Source organism: Priapulus caudatus, unplaced genomic scaffold (genome assembly GCF_000485595.1).
Source record: "Priapulus caudatus unplaced genomic scaffold, Priapulus_caudatus-5.0.1 Scaffold14, whole genome shotgun sequence".
In the NCBI taxonomy this organism is placed as follows: Eukaryota; Metazoa; Priapulida; class Priapulimorpha; order Priapulimorphida; family Priapulidae; genus Priapulus; species Priapulus caudatus.
Genome location: NW_014577075.1, coordinates 630,892 through 655,174, shown reverse-complemented (window position 1 = coordinate 655,174; position 24,283 = coordinate 630,892). Strand labels below are relative to the sequence as shown.

Below are 24,283 nucleotides of genomic sequence, written 5' to 3'. Positions count from 1 at the left end.
CAATGCAGATGTGTTAACTCACAGCTGAGCGAAATTCTCGCCTGCCTGAATATACTTGGATTTCAGCAACTCAATGGAGTGAGATTATCACGCACGAAGAGTGATGCCATCTTTGATTATTGATGACACTTGCACGCGCCATCTTGCGGCAACTGCTTTTGCTATTAGAGCCATCAGCCCCCGCCCCTCCCCCCACCTTCTCCCAACCACCACCACTACGCTCGCGCTCGACGCATATCCATGATAACATGTTAATATAGCGAAGTCATTAAAGTTACACAGCTGTATCTTTATTACTGTACTACCGGTATAGCAAAGCCTAGCTATCATATATTTTAGATCTGTATTAGTAGTATCCTATATATATATATGCTCTGAGCGCGAACGCGGTGGCGGGAGGGCGCACTTGATTCGGTTGCCAGTGAGTTTATCAGAAGAATACCCGGCTACAGTACACGTCAGTTGAGCGCTGTCGCTCTGCGGCACTTGTTATAGACGCAGATGAACAGCACAGTCAAAACAGTGTGCGCGTACTCGTTAGCGGATTCCGGCGTCTCACTCGTTGTCCCTAAAACCTATCTCTTTTAACCCGTCCGCATCGTCGTCGCGACCTGTTCAGACTTCCACTAACTTATGGCGCGAGTCGTGGGTACAACGACCGGTCGCGACCAACGTACAAAGGTACCAGGTAGAAGCGGCGAGCACCGTGTACGATGCCCGCTTAATGATGGCCATTTGATAAACTCCGCCGCATTCTTGTTAAAGTTAATGTGTTCGTACCATTTTGAAATGCATTCTGTCCACGCTAAATTATGTGTGCTCTTTAGTATGTAGCTAATGCCTTCTGGGTCCATCGCCGGCCGTCCCTGCACATTTTCCTGATTAATGTGCCAAATTCCCTATGTCTCTATCTCAAAGCTAAAACACCGTACTACATTTCACCCCGCCCTAAGAAAAGTCGATGAAATCGGCTTAGCCCAGTCTCCTGACTGGAAGAAAACCCTCAATAAATTTTTTCCCAAATGGCTTATGTGAGCCACCGACAATGTGAACGGCTGTACTATCATCGTAACATGTGTGATTGTAACTGTAACCGCTTAAGTATATAATAATATCATACTGAAAACATAACCACAACCGCACAATAGCATAATTATAGTCAACCCGCAACCGTAACATTATCCGTCGGACTAGCGAGCTGTCCCGGCGATGGGGGCGATGCCGTCGGCCCGTCCGCGACTAATTTGAACGTGTTCCCTTCTTTATACGCTCTTGATCCTATGTAATCGTCGCTCAATATCATATGAACACCTTTGTAACCTATAGGAAAATCCGAAATGTGTCTGCTGTCGTGTAGTGGCCAGCAACTAGTGTATCTAGGCCAGCAATGTACGATACATAGCGTGTACAGTGCGCACGCGATCTATAATATCACGAGGTCTTTGTCATCGCATAAGGTACTCAGGGTAATGGCCACATCGGGTAGAGGTGGGTGCGCATGGCAAAGGTCGAGGGTGTGACGCGAGCATGTGTACACCTGGGTGCGGGTTTTGTTGGCGCATTTCTTTCTGGGCGTGTCGACGGTAGGTGTGCACAGCAGTCGCAGGATTATAAGCCAGCATCCGTGCGGTGGAAGGAAACACGGCAGCTAAAATGAGAGTGCTCGATGTAGTGGCGATCGCCGTAATGGTATGCATGGTGAACGGTAGACACTACTGCATGCCTGATGAAACGTGCTGGCCGAGTGCGGAAACAATAGAGAAATTCGACAAATCTCTCTCTACAGCAGCAAATGTTCTGACTCCAGACCTTGGCGCGTGGTTTTGGGGAGCGTGTACGATGCTGAACACGTATCAGCAAAGGTAAGGACAGTGGGAAAGTTATGTTAACAAGCACTGTTTTCGACTTTCTCTCGCACACATGTGCGTACTCGTATCCGCACACAGGAGCGACCTACATGAATGCACGCGCACGCTACCCCGAGCGCACAAATGAGCTCGCACACACTCGCGCGCGCACACACATACACACATACACACACACGCGCGCGCGCACACACACATACACACACACAAACACACACACACACACACGAGATATGTAAGAGGGTGCGGAGGGAGAGTGAGCGAGAGAATAGAGGAGAGAGGCGGGTGGAGACAGTATTGGGCGGGAGGACAAAAGAGTAGAAAACGAAGAGGTTTTATAAACAGCCAGCGTAGTAGGTAGTTCAATGCTATTCAAAATCAGAATTTGAAACGCGAATAGAAGGCGATATAGCATAACCGGTACTTACCGTGATAATGACCGCCATGGCGGAAACGAGTTTCCTACCCCATTGATATAATTAGTAAGTACATGTGTTTTTTTCCCGATACAAATACCCAAGAAAGTAGGACGTCTATAGATAGAAAAGCATAGCGTGCATAACATGTCCTAACTCGATTTGTCCTGCAGCCTTCATCAAGGCATGAGTGGCGAACCATAGGGGGGGCCGCGGCCCGACCCTGACCCGGCGCAAATATGGCCTCGGGGTGTGTACTACACGAACCGGGGTTCGAATCTCCCGAACTACGCCTGCCATTTCTGGCGGACCACAAGTACGATCGTTTACTCGAGATCAGAAAGTAACATGATCCCAATAAACAGTGTTCCTTTGCAACCAATGCGTTGGCTGGGAGAAGGTAGCAACGCGGCAGTGGGCTGACAACTGTACTATACATGAGCCACTCTTGCCCTGCGCTCTCATACACGCTTTCATCTAAATAGATATTCCTAGATCGGACAGTAGATTTCTGTTGCTCTGCTAGAAGCGGCTGGGAATACATATGTGCATAGATTAGTGTTGTGTAGTATGCGTCGCGAAGGAGTGCGTGTGTTGAATCAATATTATTAGTAGTTTATCAGTAGCAGCCAATCACATACACATACAGATAAAAGTGCTCTTATCAATCAGTTGACACTCTCAACTGTTTATTTCTGGACAGCAGTGTACGTGTTCAAATAAGCGAGTAATCATAACTCTTAGGCGAAACATTGATGCCTGGTTATACCCTGAATATAATGTGAGTTGCGGCAGCTTGTGAGGCAATATATCTATCGTCATCGTTCATCGAAAATTATGACAAGTGATTCTCGCGAACGCGCTTTTAAGAGTTTTACCAGGGACTAGAAAACAGCAAATAAATGCAATATTAATTCAAATAAATTAGCGCTTTAAGGTTTGCCCACTCAAATCAATAAGAAATTTTAGCTTGTCATGTGCCAAATAATAAAATACTCAAGTTTGTTTTTCACGATAGTTGTGTCACGTGTAACCATGCAGGCATTCAATATTTAGTTTACTCAGTAGCGTTATTACCGCTATCGATACGTTAGCGCTACTCACACTTATTATGTTTGTCTTGCGTCAATCATTGTCTCGCAGATTACATTTATATGAAAGGCAAATCACAATTTATATGTATACCCAACGCTATTAAATAAGAAAGTTGTTTACTGTGTATTATGCTGGATTTACTCACAGGGCGACCCCGCTTCCTAATATTTATGCCCAAAGACCCAGTCCAGAGTTTAGCACGTGCGGAATTTATGAGAAAGTCGCTACGTCTTACTCAAACTACCGAGCTGTATCTGTAAACGTGGAAGTATACACCAAAGATTTAAATAAATAATTTAGAGTAAAATAATCAGAAACAGTATATATTTGTGTTTACTAAAAGAATCTATTGTTTACAATTAATTACAGGTCTCACACGGTACACGCTACTGCGAATGCCAGCTCCAACAGAAGTCCTGCTGACCTTTCTTCAAATTCTATTTATAACAAACTCTCACCAATCACAAACAAAGTCAAAACTTTTCTTAACCAATTACACACACATTCACCCTGCCTAACTATTAACTGCCTACGCTTTGTCTATTCTAACCACCACATATGCGTCACAGGCATGTATCCGATCTTGCCCTGTGTTTAGACTAAATATTCTAAACAACACGTTACAATTGCACACGCAACCTACCCATTATCAATAACCACAATGCTAACTGACTACTCTACCCCAGGCCCAGCCATATATTTTTACCGGCGTGTGTTTGTTCGTGTTGTGTGTTATGTGGGTTTGTGGGTTTGTGTACAACTGAAACAGTTATGCACGGAATTGTCATAAAAATATTTCAGCGAATAGCGTCCGAAATGGGCTAAATTTAGAATGATGAGATTTTGGTGGTAATCCCGGATCAGAATGTAAATTAATTAATTAATTAATTACATTTCAGGCATCAGGTCACAAATGGGTAACTTAGATTGATTACTTTTGGTAGTAATCCGGATCCAATTAATTAATTATCCAATTAAAATTTTGCTCTCCGGTGCTCTATTAGCAATAAAATCTAGCTAAAATTACTAATGTAGGCCTTATGTAAACATCTGTAAAACACATTGTTACATTTACCTCCCCCTCCTTCTTCAAACGATGACCCCATCATCGATCAGCGTCCCAGCTGATCTAAAATTTCCCTTCTAACTACCTTCATACCACACCAATATCTAAAACAAACCCACACGCACGCACGCATCGGCCACACACGCACCAGCCCACAACACCACACACTACACACAACACACACACACACACACAAGTATTTGGCGGCGGCGGGAAGCTGCCCCACCGTCACGATGGGTGGCTACCTGGTAGGAGGAGGTCACGGACCGAACACCAGAAACATCGGTCTCGGCTCTGATAACGTGATCGGCGTTACCATGGTGCTTGCCAACGGCAGCATCGCTCAACTAAAGCAGGACAGCACCATCATAACAGACGTTGACGGAAAGGTAGGCTAGGTGCACGCGGTTCTAGCGAGTATGACATCGTTATATGCAAGACCTGCACGTTTGCCGTAACCTAATGGGAGATTAACTAAGACCTTACGGAAAAACGAAATCGACTTCGATTTTAGAACGAAACAAAATAATGAGCTTAATAAATAAAGTTATTAAGTATTAGTATATAAGCTTAAAATAAATGTAATAAATGAGGTAGCGATACTTTTCGCCTATAATAGCCTACTCTACGTATATGTGTGGTTTGTTTCGTGAAACGTTACAAAAAGAACATTTTAATCGCATAAGCGTGCGGCGAAGGGAGCTGCAGACCGTCCCCAATGTTCCTCGAATTAGCATTATCATAATAATAGTACATTCGGACATTTTCTGTTTGGTATATTTGCTCGAAAATTTAATAAATTCCATTAAAAGTATGAACATGCGCATACTTTTTAAATTATATCAAAATGCTGAAAGTGCTGTATTTATAATTTATATTAAGACGGGGTTCTGAGCTTAACATACTACACCCGGCGCTGTTGATTTGCAGCTTCAGCACCTGGGAAGTAGCCTGACATCAGGAATCGTAGAAACAACATGCTAACGATAAATCTTGTTTTGCCAACACGTCAATGCTTCCTCATTATTCGTCAGTCGAGACAAAACTGTGCTCTCTTCCATAAGAAAAAACTCAGGCTATAGGGCTATAGTCTATAGGGCTATAGGCTATAGGTACTAGGAGCGAATGCTGAGATAAAGATGCGTGTGAGTTACAGTGAATGGATCTAAGCATGACATTCTGCGTATGCAGCGATTAGTGAAGCACCGTCGATACAACAACACGATACAAAATTGATTAGCTATCGGTATCGCTCCAATATTGCTGCGCGCAGCTTTGGTGTAATGCAAAATGTACCAGGTATTTGCTGAACTACTACTAAATACGTCAATCTATTGCTTCAGGAAAGTTCCAGTGATGACCCGGACTTGTTCTGGGCCATCCGCGGTGGCGGCGGTGCCTTCGGGGTCATCACCGAGTTTACAGTGAAGCTACACAAGGCCAATACGGGGTTCACAATGTTCTACGCTAACTTCAAGTTCAACGATGAAGTCGAGAAGAATAAGGTGTACGCAGGCGACGTGATGGCGTTCTACTTTGACAAGGTTCTGCCAAACATGGACCAGGGCTGGAGCGGGTACATTATTCCATCTGCAGGAATGCGGACGCCGGCGGGATTCACGGCAGGCAGGGTGCAATTCATCCTGCTTCACAACGGCAAGGCAACCACCGCGGAACGAGAGCAGGTGATGCCCTTAACGACCTTCCGCCCCGAATTGCAAACCGAGGCCACCTTTACGGATTTCACCGATTTCTGGGAATATCAGAAGAACGTCAACGATCCCACGGGGTTTCCTGTTGGAATAGACAGTCGTCTGCAACAGATGGAGTTTCTCACAAACGACTTCGCACAGGAGATGTCGAAGCTAATGTACGATGGAGCGACTAGAGGGGACGACTTTGCCCACATCTCCTGCACGATGGTGCATGTCGGAGGTACGCGCTGCGCACATGACAGTTTTACATGCATTAGAATACGTAATGTAGATCAGGCCACCAGACAGTCAACCCTGTTTACATATATTGGGTAGAAAATCCTTTATGAATGTGTATCTATGAATGTGTATGTATGTATGTATTAGACGGGCGGCGCATAAAATTCGCGGATCAGCTTAACCTTCCAAAACCAGGGCTCACCAAGATGTTTAACCATATTATCGCCATTATGCTACGTATAGGGCGTCAATAATAATAATAACATGAAATTCGTCGCGTCTCTAAACACTAATAACGTGCGTGACATTACATCACATAACATTAGCGGTAACCGTTAGGAGTAGATATCGACGGAGCTAACTCGTTTTACTCGTTCATCAAGGTCTGGCATCGGGCAACCGTAACACGACGTCGGTTAGCGACGACATGCGTGACGCGACGCTGTCATCTACCTGCGGAGGAACATGGAACGAATATGGCGAAGAAAACCTGCTCAAGTACGTATCTATAATCACGTAGTATTCGTGTAGAACTGTAGATGATGGGAAGTGGAATAGCTAACGAAGGAAGGAGAAGGGGAGAGAGGAGGGGTACGAAAGAGGAGAGAGACGAGGGCGAGGAGAGGGAAAGAAGAGAGAAAGAGAGCAGGGAGAGCAGAGAAAAAAAGAGAGAAGATAGGAGAGCTGAGAGAGAGAGAGAGGAGAGAGAGAGAGAGAGAGGGAAAGAGGAAAGCGAGGAAAGAGAATGTAAGAGGGTGGGAGGGAGAGAGCGAGAGAAATAGAGGAGAGAGGGGGTGGAGACAGTTTGTGGGGAGGGACAAAAGAGTAAGAAAACGAAGAAGGGTTTTATAAACAGCCAAGGTAGTAGGTAGTTCAATGCTATTCAAAATCAGAATTTGAAACTGCGAATAGAAGGCGAATATAGCAGTAACCGGTATTACCGTATAATGACCGCCATTGGCGGAAACGAGTTGTTCCTTACCCATTGATATAATTAGTAAGTACATGTGTTTTTTCCCGATACAAAATACCAAGAAATAGGACGTCTATAGATAGAAAGCATAGCGTGCATAACATTCCTAACTCGATCTTGGTCTGCAGCTTCTTCAAGGATGAGTGGAACCCCATGATGAGCAAATATGGCCGTGGTGTGTACTACAACGAACCGGGGTTCGAACTCCCGAACTACGCTGACGATTTCTGGGGACCAAAGTACGATCGTTTACTCGAGATCAAGAAGAAACATGATCCCAATAACGTGTTCAATTGTAACCAATGCGTTGGCTGGGAGAAGGTAGCAACCGGCAGTGGGCGACAACTGTACTATACATGTAGCTCACTCTTGCTGACGGCTCTCATAACAGCGCATTTCATCTAAAATAGAATATTCCTAGTCGACAGGTAGATTTCTGTTGCTCTGTAGAAGCGGCTGGGAATAATATGTGCATAGATTAGTGTTGTGTAGTATGGTCGCGAAGGAGTGCGTGTGTTGAATCAATATTATTAGTAGTTATCAGTAGCAGCAAGTCACATACACATACAGATAAAAGTGCTCTATCAATGCAGTTGACATCTTCACTGATTTTATTTCTGGACAGCAGTGTACGTGTTCAAATAAGCGAGTAATCATAACTCTTAGGCGAAACATTGATGCTGTTATACCCTGAATATAATTAGAGTTGCGGCAGCTTGTGAGCAATATTCTATCGTCATCGTTCATCGAAATTATGACAAGTGAGTTCCGGAACGGGCTTTTAAGAGTTTACGCAGGACTAGAAAACAGCAAATAAATGCAAATATTAATTCAAATAAATGTACGCTTTAGAGTTTGCACTCCAAATCATAAGAAATTTAGCTGTCATGGGCAAAAATAAAATACTCAATGTTTTGTTTTTTATGCACGATAGTTTGTGTCACGTGTAACCATGCAGGCATTCAATATTTAGTTTACTCAGTAGCGTTATTACCGCTACGTACGTTAGCGTACTCAAACTTATTATGTTTGTCTTGCTCAATCTTGTCTCGCAAATTACATTTATTGAAAGGCAAACACAATTTTATGTATGAGCAACGTTTAAATAAGAAAGTTGTTACTGTGCTATCTAGTGCTGATTTAACTCACAGGGCGACCCCGCTTCCTAATATTATACCACAAAGACCCATGTCAGAGTTTAGACGTGCGCGAATTATTGAGAAGTCGTACGTCTTTACTCAAACTACCGAGTGTATCTGTAACGTGGAAGTTACACCAAGATTTAAATAAAATAATTTAGAGTAAAATAATCAAGAAACAGTATATATTTTGTGTTTACTAAAAGAATCTATTGTTTACAAATAATACAGGTCTCACACGGTACACGCTACTCGAATGCCAGCCTCCAACAAAGTCCTGCTGACCTTTCTTCAAATCTCTATTTATAACAAACTCTCCACCAATCACAAACAAGTCCAAACTTTTCTTAACCAATTACACACAACTTCACCCTGCCTAACTATTAACTGCCTAGCGCTTTGTCTATTCTAACCACCACATATGCGTTCACACATGTATCCGATCTGCCCCCTGTTTAGACTAATATTTCTAAACAAACACGTTACATTGCACACGCAACCTACCATTCATAACCTACATGCTAACTGACTTACTCTACCCCAGCCCAGCCCATATATTTTTACCGGCGTGTGTTTGTTCGTTTGTGTGTTTGTGGGTTTGTGGGTTTGTGTACAACTGAAACAGTTATGGACGGATTGTCATAAAATTTTCACGATAGGTCCGAAATGGGCTAAATTAGAATTGATGAGATTTTGGTGGTAATCCGGATCTAATTAATTAATTAATTAATTAATTACATTTTCAGGATAGGTCACAAATGGGGTAACTTAGAATTGATTACATTTTGGTGGTAATCCGGATCCAATTAATTAATTATCCAATTAAAATTTGCTCTCCGAGTGCTCTAGTTACAACTAAATCTAGCTAAAATTACTAATGTAGGCCTATGTAAACATCTGTAAAACACATGTTACATTTACCTCCCCCTTCTTCAAAACGATGACCCCATCATCGATTCAGCGTCCCGCTGATCTAAATTTCCTCTTTAACTACCTTCATACCACACCATATCTAACACACACACACACACATACACACACACACACACACACACACACACACAACACTTACCACACACACGCACACACACACACACACACACACACACACACACACATACCCACATATACCCACATACACCCCACACACACACACACACCCCCACACAAACACACACACACACACACCACCACGCATACACCACACCACACACACACACCCCACCACAAACACACACACACACACACACACACACACACACACGCGCGCGCGCGCGCACACACACACACCACACACACACACCACACACACGGCACACACACACACACACACACACACACACACACACACACACCCAAACACACACCCGCTACCTCTTCCTGACGAATAGAGACCGACATTAAATAAAATTCCACGTACCGTCGACCATACTAATACAATAACCCTTTCACTGAACACATTCTCCCTCCCCACATAAAAAAACAATGTTTACAAAACTTTGCACTGACCACGATTAGTGCAATACCTATGCTTACACTGCCCACCGACAAATCTCACTGACCACTCTTATATAATTTCAATACTGGACACAAATTGCCAAGTAAAACCATCTGTTCAAACAAAACAAATTTTCTGAAACCCTAAAAAGATAAAAAAATAAAACGCAACACAACAACTCAATAAAATACCAACAATGCATAACCTGAAATACAAAATAATACAAGCATGATAATTAATACCAGAAACTAACTCAATACAATACAATATAAAATACACTACAATACAATAGTCTTGATCCCTTGACGATGTTATGATGTTACGATGTCCCCCAGCTGATCTTCTGTCTTGATGTTAATCTAATTCGTGTCAAGTATTGAAATTATATGAGAGTGTAAGCACATATCTATATAAGCAAAACCTCATAAAAACATCTAATACTGTAGAGCTGAACTAAATCGTAAATAACACAGCGTTCTATACTGTAGTATAATACCTATGTCCAAATAACAGGTTCAGTGATTCGTTGTTATATTTAAAAAAAATCAGGGAGTTACGGTTTTGTACTTATAACACCATGTGCACATGAGTAACTTTTTGAAAATAAACAAAATGCAGCGGTCAATTATATAATTAAAGGGCATTCTGTTTCCCCATACTGTAGCATAGAGGGAGAATGTTGAAATACATGACATGGGCATGCGCTGTATATCATGAATTTAATATTAATTAACAAGTCGCGATTTGGCGTTCCAACAAGCAAACGCATGTGCAACTTCATCTCAAGATATCTAAATGTTTACAGCGTACAATTAAATCATGACAAGGTGCTCGTTGCTCCCATACTATATATACTCGCATACACGTCAATGCTGCGTTAAAGCATGCGATATATAATATATATATCAATAGCTAATAAATACTATATATTTATTATTACTATTATTATTATTAGTTCTTGATATATATATATTATATTATATATGTGTGTGTGTGTGCTGTGTGTGTGTTGTGTGTGTGTGTGTGTGTGTGTTTGTGTGTGTTGTGTGTTGTGGTGTGGTGTGGTGTGTTTGTATTTGTGTGTGTGCTGTGTGTGTGTGTGTGTGTGTGTGTGTGTGTGTGTGTGTAGTACGCAATTTATATAATAATATATTGTGCCCATGTAAACGAGCGGTTATTGAGTATAGCCTATTCTGTAGCATATAACCAATATCTTTATGTTTTGTTAAGACATACGTTGTGAATCCAAGAGTTTTACTAAGAACATCGCTCTTTGCGCACTGAAATAGACAGCAACATAGATATAAGCAACTATCCGTAAAAAAATTCGGTACTCTGACCCGAGCTTCCGGTTCCATTAATCTTTTATTTTGTTGATGTGTTGATGGTCGCTCGTCGAACGATCGCCTTTATTTAACACTAGGTGATATGATGCTGTCGGTGCGGGAAGTCGTCTGCCAACAGAAATGGTTTCTCACAAAACGAGTTCGATGGAGCGACTAGAGGCGAAGACTTTGCCCACATGTCCTGCACGGTGGTACGCGTCTGAGCTACGCACCTGCTGACATGACCGTCTGAGATAAAACATATAATCCGAGAACAATCTATGTTTCTTAGACATATCGGTGCTAAAAGATTATTGTTATATGAGAAGGAAATGTCCGGTATCGTAACTTGCACGAGACAAAAAATAATGCTACCACCATCATTATCAACAGTATGATTGTTATAAGCTGTATATTCATTAAGACGAATTTGGACGTTTAAAACATGACAACACAGTCGTTTATCCAATGCACTGCCATTATCACTGTATGCAGTAATCAATTAGAATATTAACTATTGCTCATTAAATTCATTATATATCAGCTCTATGTTTATAAGACGAATATGAACGATAAAATAGCAACTCGGTTTCGTTTGTCGTTTACGTTGTTCTGTATGCAGTAACCAATTATAATATTGCTATTCTCGCCGTATTACGTGCGCCGCCTAGCGTTATGCTCCACTCCTCTCCCTTGTCAATCTTAGAACGCTCTCCAACCTTAACCCCACGCAGCAACCATCTTCTCCATTCATACCTTTCTCCTCTTGTTTCCTGTTCTCTTAGTTCAAAGATGCCCCAACAAGCTATCCGAAGCTACCACGCGTATTTCAACTTGAAGCTGCTAACCTTCACGTCAGCAAGGTGACGAATAGACGTTCGAGGTCACGTAGAGCCTTCATGCACATACACTGTCCAGTTGTTATGACGTTACATATGTATTTTCCAAAGACATGTGTATAAGTGTGCGGACATACAAAACAATACCCGAAATCGTCATGATAAATACAGACATAAGAAGTAATGTACGATGCTCTGAAATATATTCTTACATAACTTTGGTCAAATTATACACTTTTATACACATGTATAAGCAAATACACAGAAGCAGTCATAGATCTGAAAATGTTGAACAATGACTCACTTCGTTAACTATAATACGGCAGATATTTAAACCTCGTAAAACTGCGGTAGGTGATGGGGTCAAACAGTGTCTATAGGCATGTCTACTACATGCCTATAGGAAATCACATTTTATTCGAATTGTGCATTTTTTTAAGCGAGAACGTACTCAGAAATGGATTTCTTTATTTTTACGAGTTCTCGGTATCCGAACGTCGGTAATGTTGTTATCTAATAAAGGTATATGGATTTTTTGTTGCCGTTGGTTTGCGCTAGATAAGAACATAAGAAGTAGTGTTTGGCGCTGAACGAAATATATTCATATCAGGTTCGTAGTTAAGTTATTTTGCCTGGAGGAACAAATTAAAGCCATGGGCGGTTTGCGTTCTGGACAGTCGCTTTCCCGGCAATTCGCCGTGGCTGATTTTACGCTATACAATTGAATGGTTTGTAGAGAGTAGACGTAACAGTTGAGTAAGCGGTGTCAAGTACGGTTTTATTAGCTCATCTGACGTAGTCAGATGCAGCTTGTAGAATCGCATAAGCGTGCGTCCGTCCGGCCGTGCGTCCGTGCGTGCGTCCGTGCGTGCGTCAACAGTTGGGCACAAATCTTAACCGCTCGACGTACGGTCACGATATTCGGGACGTCGGGGGTGGGGATCGTCAAAACGAGTTGAGATGTCGAAGCTGGGGGTTAAAGGTCAAAGGTTAATAGGTGTAAAAGAAAGGAGAACATTCCCTCCTTAACTTAAGGTATAGGGAGGAAATGCAGAATTGCGGCACAAATCTAAACGGCTCGACCTAGGCTCGTGATAGTCGGTGTATAGCATCATGGTAGGAAAAGCCATCACTGAGCCAAAATTGGAGGTCACAGGTCAAAGGTCAATGGGACACAGGGCAGATTTTAGACATTTTCTGAGAACATGGTCTGACAGAGCGATTGAAAACCTTTTTGTTTCAGCGGTGACCTAGCATTTTTATGGCTTTATTGAAAGGACCATAAAATGTACTTTCCGCTGACATGCGAAGAGTAAGTGTCGGATAACTTTTTGACCCTTAAGAGGAGGGTTAAACATCGATTTGTTGACTGTTAACAAAGGACTGAACTGCCTTTGCTATTGTGGATGTGAGGCTACAGTTGCACAGTTCAATTGCAAAGGCAAATGTTTGTTAAACAAGGGTTACGCGCCTTAAATCATATTCTTTTCTAAAGCAGTCTGTATTAGCACCCTAAGTAGCACCCTGTATTAGCACACTGTAATGAACCCTGAATGCTCGCGTGGGTAGTCAAAAACATGGGGCAGCTAATTACGCATGCATGGTGGTGAACTGGCACTATTCTAATCATAATTATTGCCTGGCAACCTACAATGCAGATGTGTTAACTCACAGCTGAGCGAAATTCTCGCCTGCCTGAATATACTTGGATTTCAGCAACTCAATGGAGTGAGGTTATCACGCACGAAGGGTGATGCCATCTTTAATTATTGATGACACTTGCACGCGCCATCTCGCGGCAACTGCTTTTGCTATTAGAGCCCCCTCCCCCCACTCTGCCCCCACCACCACCACTACGCTCGCGCTCGACGCATATCCATGATAACATCAAGCGCGAAGTCATTAAAGTTACCACCAGCTTGGTATCTTTATTACTGTACTACCGGTATTAGCAAAGCCTAAGCTAAATCATAGTATATTATATTATCTGTATGGGGTAGGTATCCAATATATATATATGCTGCTGAGCGCGAACGCAGCTGAGGTGCGGGTAGGAGGGGCGACACTATGATTCGGTTGCCAGTGAGTTTATTCAGAGACATACCCGGCCTACAGTACACAGTCATTTGAGCGCATGTCGCTCTTGCGCACTTAGTTATGACGCAGGATGAACAGCACAGCAAAACAGTTGTGCGCGTAATCAGTTAGCGGTTCCGGCGGTCTCACTCGTTTGTCCCCAAAACCTATCTCTTTTAAACCAGTCCGCATCGTTGTCGCGAGCCTTCGTTGATTAGAACTTCCACTAAACTTATGGCGCAGTAGGCGCGTGGGGGAAGGATTAACAAACGAGCCGGGATGCGCGACCAACGTACGAGCGGCTACCAGGTCAGGAGCGACGCAGCCACCGTGTACGACATGCCCGCTTAAATGATGGCCGTTGCATAAACTCACCGCATGGGTTATGTTGAAAAGTTAATGGTGGTCGATACCATTTAGAGAAATGCTACTACTCTGTCCAGTGAATTATGGCTGTGCTCTTCTAGTACTAGTACTGGCTAATGCCTTCTGGGTCGACATCGCGGCGTCCTGCACATTTTACTGATTTAGATGTGGCAAATTCCTATGTCTCTTATCTCAAAGCTAAAACACCGTACTTACATTTCACCTCGCCCTTAAGAAAAGTCGATTTGAAATCGCTTAGCCTCAGTTCTCCTGACTGAGTATTAGGAAACCGCGTCAATAAATGTTTTTCCCAAATGGCTTATGGTGCGACGCCAGCTGAACAAATCGTGAACGGCCTGTGTACTATCATCGTAACAATGCTGTGTGTGTAACCTGCTAACCGCTTAAGTATATAATAATATCATACTGAAAGGGATACCAAACCGCCACAGATAGCATCAATTATAGTGTCAACCGCGCAAGCCGGCTAACATTACAATCACATCGTGCGTAGCGTGTCCGTAAAATGCACGTGTAATGTCACTGCTGATTATGACTGGGTAAATCACTATGATAATACGAATAACATAGTATCCGCGTACAATGATACAAAATCATATTGTGCTCCCCGTCGGGAAGGACACCAGCGTCGAAGCCTGTCACTGAATCGCCTCCACAAAAATGCGATATAATACTGAAAAATCGAGATACAAATAGATTTTTGATTAATCGCGCGACTCATACGCTGACAATCCGCATATAAAAGTAAACAAATGCGCCGGTACAAAAGTTTGTACAAAATCGCGCCTTACAAAAAGTTATAATCGCGTACAACTGTTATAGTTCGCCGTATAAAAGAGACCGTGCAAACGTAAAGAAGTGAGAGAAAAAAAAATTGATTAGAGAATGAATATAATTGAGTCATAATATTAACATGAGAGACAATACCCGTTTTGCTCACTTCGCTACTACTGCCTATAAACCCTCGTTTAGCTTAGAGGGAGAGTTTGTTCCAGCCTCAATTGATAAACACAACGATAACAGCAACCCACGAACAATGCTTGAGCAATCATTACACGTTTAGGCCCCATCCAAAACCGATCGTCGTATGCGCTCGGGTAGGGAGCGACGACCCTCGAGCGAGGGGTCCGTAGTTGTGGTGGCGGTGGCAGGCGCGTCGGTCGATCGGGCAGGACTGCCAATGCTGTAGCATCTGTCGGTGAATTTTCACAGATGTGCCACGTCTTCGTCGGTCATCTTCTCATCGTCTGGATCATATGCCTTCGTAACCAGATATAATAACCTCTCTATCAAAGAGCCCTGCTCGTCTTGAATGAAAATTCCCGTTTACTCACTTATAGAGAAATTAATGTCTGAAGTATCGGCGGGTGCCTAACATACATACATACATACATACATACATACATACATTGGCTGTGAAACAAGTGTGTCGGCCTTTATTATTATAAATTTGTTCCGTGTTACGTGTAAAACAGGTAAATGGGGATGGGTGTTTTGGGCCCTAGGGGTACATTCCCAGTGAACCTTACACTGTAATGTGAGTGGCAATTTATCTAACATGGGTGACATTTTTAACCCTTGTATATAAGAATAAAATGACCACGTAGGTGCCCTCAACGGTTACAATTGAATGGCTTGCCGAGTGTATTTTGCTGCGCTGCTACACTATAGGCCCGGGCTTTGCTGGCCTCGTTAAAGTACCGTCATTTCGAAATACTCTCGCTATCGTCTCACTTTTACTTTCGTGGACCATTTTCAGCGAGTCTAGAAGAGTATCTCCCGCTCTCTCACATTAACTGGTGCGTCTAACTAGCACCTCGACTCATTCCCTTAAGACTATATGCCTTGAGTCGTTATGGCTTTATAACAGCCAACCTTGCCTCTTGCTGCAAGTAAATGCGTATATACCTGACGCATTCTTAACTACACAGACCGGTACTATTCTACGTATTTGGGTACGAATTGTGGCATTGTACGACGCAGTTTAGAAACTCGTAAGCCAGGCGGTAGTGGTGGGGGTGGTGGTTTGGGTGGGAATTATAGGTAGGAAAAGTGCTTTAGTATTTCGCTAACACACTCGTGTATTATAAAACATGCGGTTTAAAAACTAGTTTCCAGTTAAATTACGAAAATTGAAAATAGCTGCCGACACAAGATTGCTTCACTCACCCGTAATACGTATGGCAGTGTCGTTCATCCATGCGCTCTTTCTCGCTTGCACGCCAGCGGTAGACCCCTTATCCAGCTGATATCTCGGGTGCTGTCTCAGCTGCTGTGATCTGTGACATGTTATACTAATGCGTCGCAGTCAACCGTGGTATGCGTGTTATGTTATTTCGATGTTCATACTTGCGACACACGGAACAAATTTGAAGGCTGACACAGTTGTTTCACAGCCTATCTAAATGAATATACGTATGTATGTATGTTTACCCGCCTACCAGGCATTAATTTCTCTGAAGTAAGTAAACGGGTATTTTTCATTTCAAGACGAGCAGAGCTTTTTGGTAGAGAGGTGTTACATGTGGTTAACATGTTAGGATGCAGACGTTTTTTAGGCATATTTTTGCGATACCATTGTACGCGGATACCATATTACTCCTTTATGAAGAGGCGGTCATGCTCGAATTATAACGTTTGTCGCAAATTATAACGTTTTACGCGAATGACGTTTTACGCGATTTTTCACTTTTGTATGCGATTTATAACTTTTCTACGCGAATTATCACTTTCATACGCGAATTGTAACTTTTGTACGCGATTTTTCACTTTTGTACGCGATTTTTCACTTTTGTACGCGATTGTCACGTATTACCCGCAATAAAAAAAAAAAAATTATAGTACGCGATTTCTTTCCAAAATATTGTACGTAATGTTTGACTTTTATACGCGATTGTTTAGCTATTGTACGCGGTTTTAGTAGGTGATTGGTGACGGTTCGACGTGGTGTCCTTCCGAGGGGACACGATATGTTTTCCACGATTGTACGCGGATACTATGTTATTAGTATTACCATAGTGATTACCAGTATATCAGAACGATGATATTATATGTGCATTTTTACGGAGACACGATGTGATATAATGTACGTAGGGGAACCCGGGGCAAAGCGGAACACGGGGCAAAGTGGAATTGTCTCAGCAGATCTATGTTGATGCCCCCATCTATCTGTGACTGTTTTCATTAGAAGCTCAGTTGATGATGCATCGTTTTTGATAGATGCCATTTGCATGAATCAGCTATGTACATTTTTTTGGACTCACGCACGCACGCACGCACGCATGCACACTACAAGCAAGCTCGCACGCGTGCGTATACGCACCACAGGCACTTCAGAAAGTTTCAATATTAAAATGATGGTAAATAAACACGAAATGTATTGAGTACAAAAGTTGTTCTTCTCTCTCAATAGGCGATAATATTACTGATAATTTCCTGTAATGCCCTTCGAATGCTTCTCTGCAACACACTAGTATACAGCACGCACGCCTCTTCGAAATAACAAATTTATTTATTAATAATTTTACACAAACAAAATTTACGTTACACACATACGCTCTATATTATATGTTATACATTTTACAAACAAAATTCTCTGCAATTTTGTTGTTTGTGCACAGGGGCGTGCGTGTGATGTTTTTGTGTGTTGCAGAGGAGCATTTGAATGGCATTTGCAGAAAAATATCAATTATAATAGGCGAAAGAGAGTAGAGAAACATCAAGACTTTGGTAGTAAATACATTTCGTGTGTATTTACCATAATGTTATTTTTGAAACGTTTCAAGGCCCGTGTTTCAAACTCAAACGCGCACGCATGTGATCGATCACTTACACCCACGCACACTCACGCACACACAGCACGCAACCACGCCTGCATGATGCACAGGTAGGTTATGATAATAGCCTACACTTTACATTGTAAAAAAACAGCGGCGTATTCGCCTAGCTTCAGAACCTACAGATTATACCGTAAATGCGCGGCGAAGGTCGAAGTAAAATTGCCGTTCAGTGTTACGCATTGCTGATTCTGCCTACCTGCCTACCTGTGTGTCTGTGTGTCTGTCTGTCTGTCTGCCTGCCTGCCCGCCTGCCTGTCTGTCTGTCTGTCGGTCGGGCAGTCTGCCTGTCTGTCTGTCGGTCTGTCGGTCTGTCGGTCTGTCTGTCTGTCTGTCTGTCTGTCTGTCTGTCTGTCGGTCTGTCTGTGTGTCTGTGCGTGTGTGTGTCTGTCTGTCTGTCGGTCGGTCTGTCGGCCTGTCTGTCTGTCTGTCTGTCTGTCTGTCTGTCTGTCTGTCTATCTATTTATCTATCTGTCTGCATGCCTGCCTGTCTGTTTGTCTGTCTGTCTGTCTGTTTGTCGGTCGGTCTGTCTGTCTGTCTGTCTGTCGGTCGCTCTGTCGGCCTGTCTGTCTGTGTGTCTGTCAGTCCGTTCGTCCGTCTGTCAATCCATCTGTATGAATTATCTAATATCACAAGTTGTACTTTTCTGTAGCAAGCCCGGTATGGTCCGTACTATCTATTGTAACCGTATATTGGAACCGATCACTTGCATTGTAATTGTAACTATCTAGTAAAATCGCTTATTGGTCTTAATTTTTCTGTAGGAAGCCTGGAATGGTCGTCACAGCGCGTACAACCGAGGATGTGCAGAAAGCAGTTCTGTTCGCTAACGAGCACAACATCCGCATCACGGTCGCGTCGTCTGGTCACTGCTTCGTCGGCAGGCCCGCAGAGGACGGCAGTCTTCTCATCAACCTAGGAGCCATGACAGCGATGGAGATCAAGACTAATGTTCCTACTCTATCAGACACGGGAGCGATTGCCATCGTGCAGCCAGCTGTGACGAACGCCATGATTCACCCGAAGGTAGTAAACGCGTTGATAATACTATTATAGTGACCGAGTGTTGTTTGCCTTCATCGGTCAAGCAGGCGATTCCATCACCACGATGTTCAGCCAACGGTCATCGTGACCATACACGCCCACTAGCTAACGCGCGTCGTCTGGCTAGTACTAGCTTATATATCCTTAAACAAATACTTGCCAGAGTCGTGTTTTATTTTCCTTATTTACGAATATTGTTTGAATAGCGCCCACCGTTATTAGGCGGATTCGTGCGCGCCTAATGCTTGCTTGTTCAGCTCATGACTGTTCATCTTTGTATAGGCTAATGATGAAGAGTATTTGGCGGCGGCGGGAAGCTGCCCCACCGTCACGATGGGTGGCTACCTGGTAGGAGGAGGTCACGGACCGAACACCAGAAACATCGGTCTCGGCTCTGATAACGTGATCGGCGTTACCATGGTGCTTGCCAACGGCAGCATCGCTCAACTAAAGCAGGACAGCACCATCATAACAGACGTTGACGGAAAGGTAGGCTACGTGCACGCGGTTCTAGCGAGAATGACATCGTTATATGCAGGACCTGCACGTTTGCCGTAGCCTAATGTGAGATTAACTAAGACTTTACGGAAAAACGGAATCGACTTCGATTTTAGAACAAAACAAAATAATGAGCTTAATAAATAAAGTTATTAAGTATTAGTATATAAGCTCAAAATAAATGTATTAAATGAGGTAGCGATACTTTTCGCCTATAATAGTCTACTCTACGTATATGTGTGGTTTGTTTCGTGAAACGTTACAAAAAGAACATTTTAATCGCATAAGCGTGCGGCGAAGGGAGCTGCAGACCGTCCCCAATGTTCCTCGAATTAGCATTATCATAATAATAGTACATTCTGACATTTTCTGTTTGGTATATTTGCTCGAAAATGTAATAAATTCCATTAAAAGTATGAACATGCGCATACTTTTTAAATTATATCAAAATGCTGAAAGTGCTCGAATCGTAGAAACAACATGCTAACGATAAATATTTTTTTGCCAACACGTCAATGCTTCTTCATTATTAGTCAGTCGGGACAAAACTGTGCTCTCTTCCATAAGAAAAAACTCAGGCTATAGGGCTATAGTCTATAGGGCTACAGGCTATAGGTACTAGGAGCGAATGCTGAGATAAAAATGCGTGTGAGTTACAGTGAATGGATCTAAGCATGACATTCTGCGTATGCAGCGATTAGTGAAGCACCATTGATACAACAACACGATACAAAATTGATTAGTTATCGGTATCGCTCCAATATTGCTGCGCGCAGCTTTGGTGTAATGCAAAATGTACCAGTTATTTGCTGAACTACTACTATATACGTCAATCTATTGCTGCAGGAAAGTTCCAGTGATGACCCGGACTTGTTCTGGGCCATCCGCGGCGGCGGCGGTGCCTTCGGGGTCATCACCGAGTTTACAGTGAAGCTGCACAAGGCCAAGACGGGCTTCACAAGGCTCTACGCTAACTTCAAGTTCAACGATGAAGTCGAGAAGAATAAGGTGTACGCAGGCGACGTGATGGCGTTCTACTTTGACGAGGTTCTGCCAAACATGGACATGGGCTGGAGCGGGTACATTATCCCATCTGCAGGAATACGGACGCCGGTGGGATTCACGGCTGGCAGCGTGCAATTTATCTTGCTTCACAACGGCAAGGCAACCACCGCGGAACGAGAGCAGGTGATGCCCTTAACGACCTTCCGCCCCGAATGGCAAGCTTCCGTCGCCTTTACGGATTTCACCGATTTCTGGGAATATCAGAAGGACGTCAACGATCCCACGGGCTTTCCTCTCGGAATGGACAGTCGTCTGCAACAGATGGAGTTTCTCACAAACGACTTCGCACAGGAGATGTCGAAGCTAATGTACGATGGAGCGACTAGAGGGGAAGACTTTGCCCACATCTCCTGCACGATGGTGCATGTCGGAGGTACGCGCTGCGCACATGACAGTTTTACATGCATGAGAATACGTAATGTAGATCAGGCCACCAGACAGTCAACCCTGTTTACATATATTGGGTAGAAAATCCTTTATGAATGTGTATCTATGTATGTATGTATTAGACGGGCGGCGCATAAAATTCACCGATCAGCTTAACCTACCAAAACCAGGGCTCACCAGGATGTCTAACCATATGATCGCCAGTATGCTACGTATAGGGCGTCAATAATAATAATAACATGAAATTCGTCGCGTCTCTTAACACTAATAACGTGCGTGACATTACATCACATAACATTAGCGGTAACCGTTAGAAGTAGATATCGACGGAGCTAACTCGTTTCACTCGTTCGTCAAGGTCTGGCATCGGGCAACCGTAACACGACGTCGGTTAGCGACGACATGCGTGACGCGACGCTGTCATCTAGCTGCGCAGGAACATGGAACGAATATGGCGAAGAAAGCCTGCTCAAGTACGTATCTGTAATCACGTAGTATTCGTATAGAGGATGCGAGGAATGGAATTGCTAGTGAAAGAAGGAGAAGGGGAGGGAGGAGGAGTGATAAATAGGAGAGAGACAAGAACGAGGAGAGAGAAAGAAGAGAGAAAGAAGAGAGAAAGAAAGAGTAGAGAGGAGAAAGCAGTAAGAGCACAGAGAGAGAAAAAGAGGAGAAAGCGAGGAAAGAGCGTGAACGAGGGGGGAAAAGAGAGGGCGAAGGGGGATAGAGGAGCGAGAGGGGGAGACAGTTTGTGGGGAGAGACAGAAGAGTAAGATAACGAAAAAGGGTTTTATAAACAGCCAAGGGAGAAGAAAATGTTATTCAAAATCAGAATTTAAAACTGCGAATAGAAGGAGAACATAGCAGTAACCGGTATTACCTTATAGTGACCGCCATTGAACTCAATTAACGACGGAAACGAGTTGTTCCTTACCCATTGATATAATTATTAAGTACATGTGTTTTTTCCCGATACAAAATACCAAGAAATAGGATGTCTAGATAGAAAGCATAGCGTGCATGATATTCCCATCTCAATCTTGGTCTGCAGCTTCCTCAAGGATGAGTGGAACCCCATGATGAGCAAATATGGCCGTGGTGTGTACTACAACGAACCGGGATTCGAACTCCCGAACTACGCTGACGATTTCTGGGGACCAAAGTACGATCGTTTACTCGAGATCAAGAAGAAACATGATCCCAATAACGTGTTCAATTGTAAACAATGCGTTGGCTGGGAGAAGGTAGCAACCGGCAGTGGGCGACAACTGTACTATACATGTAGCTCACTCTTGCTGACGGCTCTCATAACAGCGCATTTAATCTAAAATAGAATATTCCTAGTCGACAGGTAAATTTCTGTTACTCTGTAGAAGCGGTTGGGGATAATATGTTCATAGATTAGTGTTGTGTAGTATGGTTGCGAAGGAGTGCGTGTGTTGAATCAACATTATTAGTAGTTATCAGTAGCAGCAAGTCACATACACACACAGAAAATCCATCTTGACGTGATGCGGCCATTTAATTATTGTATAAGCGTCCTATAATGGCATTTTTCTTTCATATTTTAGGCAAAATGGTACGCAACTATGAATTTGATGTTCAGAGTTAGACACTGAAAGAGGACGCAACATTTTGGACACAATATACATGGAGTGCCCATAACAGGTTTCACTTTGCCTCGGGAGTCTGGGTCAAAATAAAATATTTATAAATTTTATAATTTTGTATATTTCAATAAAGTCGTTTTTTAAATTAACTTTGTTTGTACCGCCTGTTAGTTCTTGTCCTAAGCCAAAGGATTAGAGCCAAACATTTCACTTTGTCTCGCTTTTTCACAGCGTTTTGGCCAACCAAATTTCTTCGGTCCACTTTGCCCCGGGTTCCCCTATATATGTGTGATATATGTGTGTATATAATGTTACGGTTGCGGGTTGACTATAATTATGCTATTTTGCGGTTGTGGTTATGTTATCAGTATAGTACGATTATAATAATCTCTAGAATATTATGGTCATTTTTAATTTAAAAATAAATATAAATATAAATACATTTTGAGCGGCGACGGCGCCCTTCAGACCGGCACCAGACCGCTTATCCCCGACTGGGCCCCTTACCCGGAACGCTTTATCTCAAAAGCTGCATATTCCGGAATAAGTCGGTTTCCGATCTTCAAATTGCTGTAGATCGGTCAATTCTCTAGATATAGCCAAATATTATATATCATTTTAAAGGTAATTATGTGATCTATTTAGATATTCACATAACTCAATTTGTAGAATTTCCTACTTAATCCTGGTTTTGCTGGAGCGGGTCACTATACTTACGGTTACAGTTACAGTTACGGTTGTTTAGCGGTTACAGTTACAATCAGACATGTCACGATGATAGTACAGCTCTTCACATTGTCCGTGACTCACATAAGCCATCCGCTCAAAAATTCATCGAGGGTTTTCTTCCAGTCGGGATAATGGGCTAAGCCGATTTCATCGACTTTTCTTAGGGCGTGGTGAAATGTAGTACGGTGTTTTAGCTTTGAGATAGAGACATGGGGAATTTGGCACATTAATCGGGCAAATCGGCAGGGACGGCCGGCGATGGACCCAGAAGACATTAGCTACATACTTAAGAGCACATATAATTCAGCGTGGACAGAAGGCATTTCAAAATGGTACGAACACATTAACTTCAACAAGAATGCGGCGGAGTTTATCAAACGGCCATCATACAGCGGGCAACGTACAAGGTGCTCGCCGCTCCTACCTGGTACCGTCGTACGTTGGTCGCAACCGGTCGTTGTACCCACGACCCGCGCCTCAAATTAGTGCAAGTCTAAACA

At 43.0% G+C, this 24,283-nt stretch overlaps 2 protein-coding genes across 2 annotated transcripts; both read left to right on the top strand.

Moving 5' to 3' along the window:
- The first annotated feature begins 1,533 nt into the window (after positions 1–1,533).
- Positions 1,534–22,960, top strand: LOC106809403 (uncharacterized FAD-linked oxidoreductase ARB_02478-like). Its single transcript, XM_014812472.1, has 6 exons — positions 1,534–1,862; positions 19,215–19,476; positions 19,777–19,983; positions 20,839–21,430; positions 21,803–21,917; positions 22,496–22,960. The coding sequence occupies exons 1-6, from the start codon at positions 1,654–1,656 to the stop codon at positions 22,770–22,772; spliced, it is 1,662 nt and encodes a 553-aa protein (XP_014667958.1). The 5' UTR covers positions 1,534–1,653; the 3' UTR covers positions 22,773–22,960.
- On the top strand, positions 4,655–8,189 carry LOC106809413 (uncharacterized FAD-linked oxidoreductase ARB_02478-like). The gene is made up of 4 exons (XM_014812485.1): positions 4,655–4,831; positions 5,786–6,377; positions 6,760–6,874; positions 7,478–8,189. The coding sequence occupies exons 1-4, from the start codon at positions 4,676–4,678 to the stop codon at positions 7,752–7,754; spliced, it is 1,140 nt and encodes a 379-aa protein (XP_014667971.1). The 5' UTR covers positions 4,655–4,675; the 3' UTR covers positions 7,755–8,189.
- Positions 22,961–24,283: the final 1,323 nt, after the last annotated feature.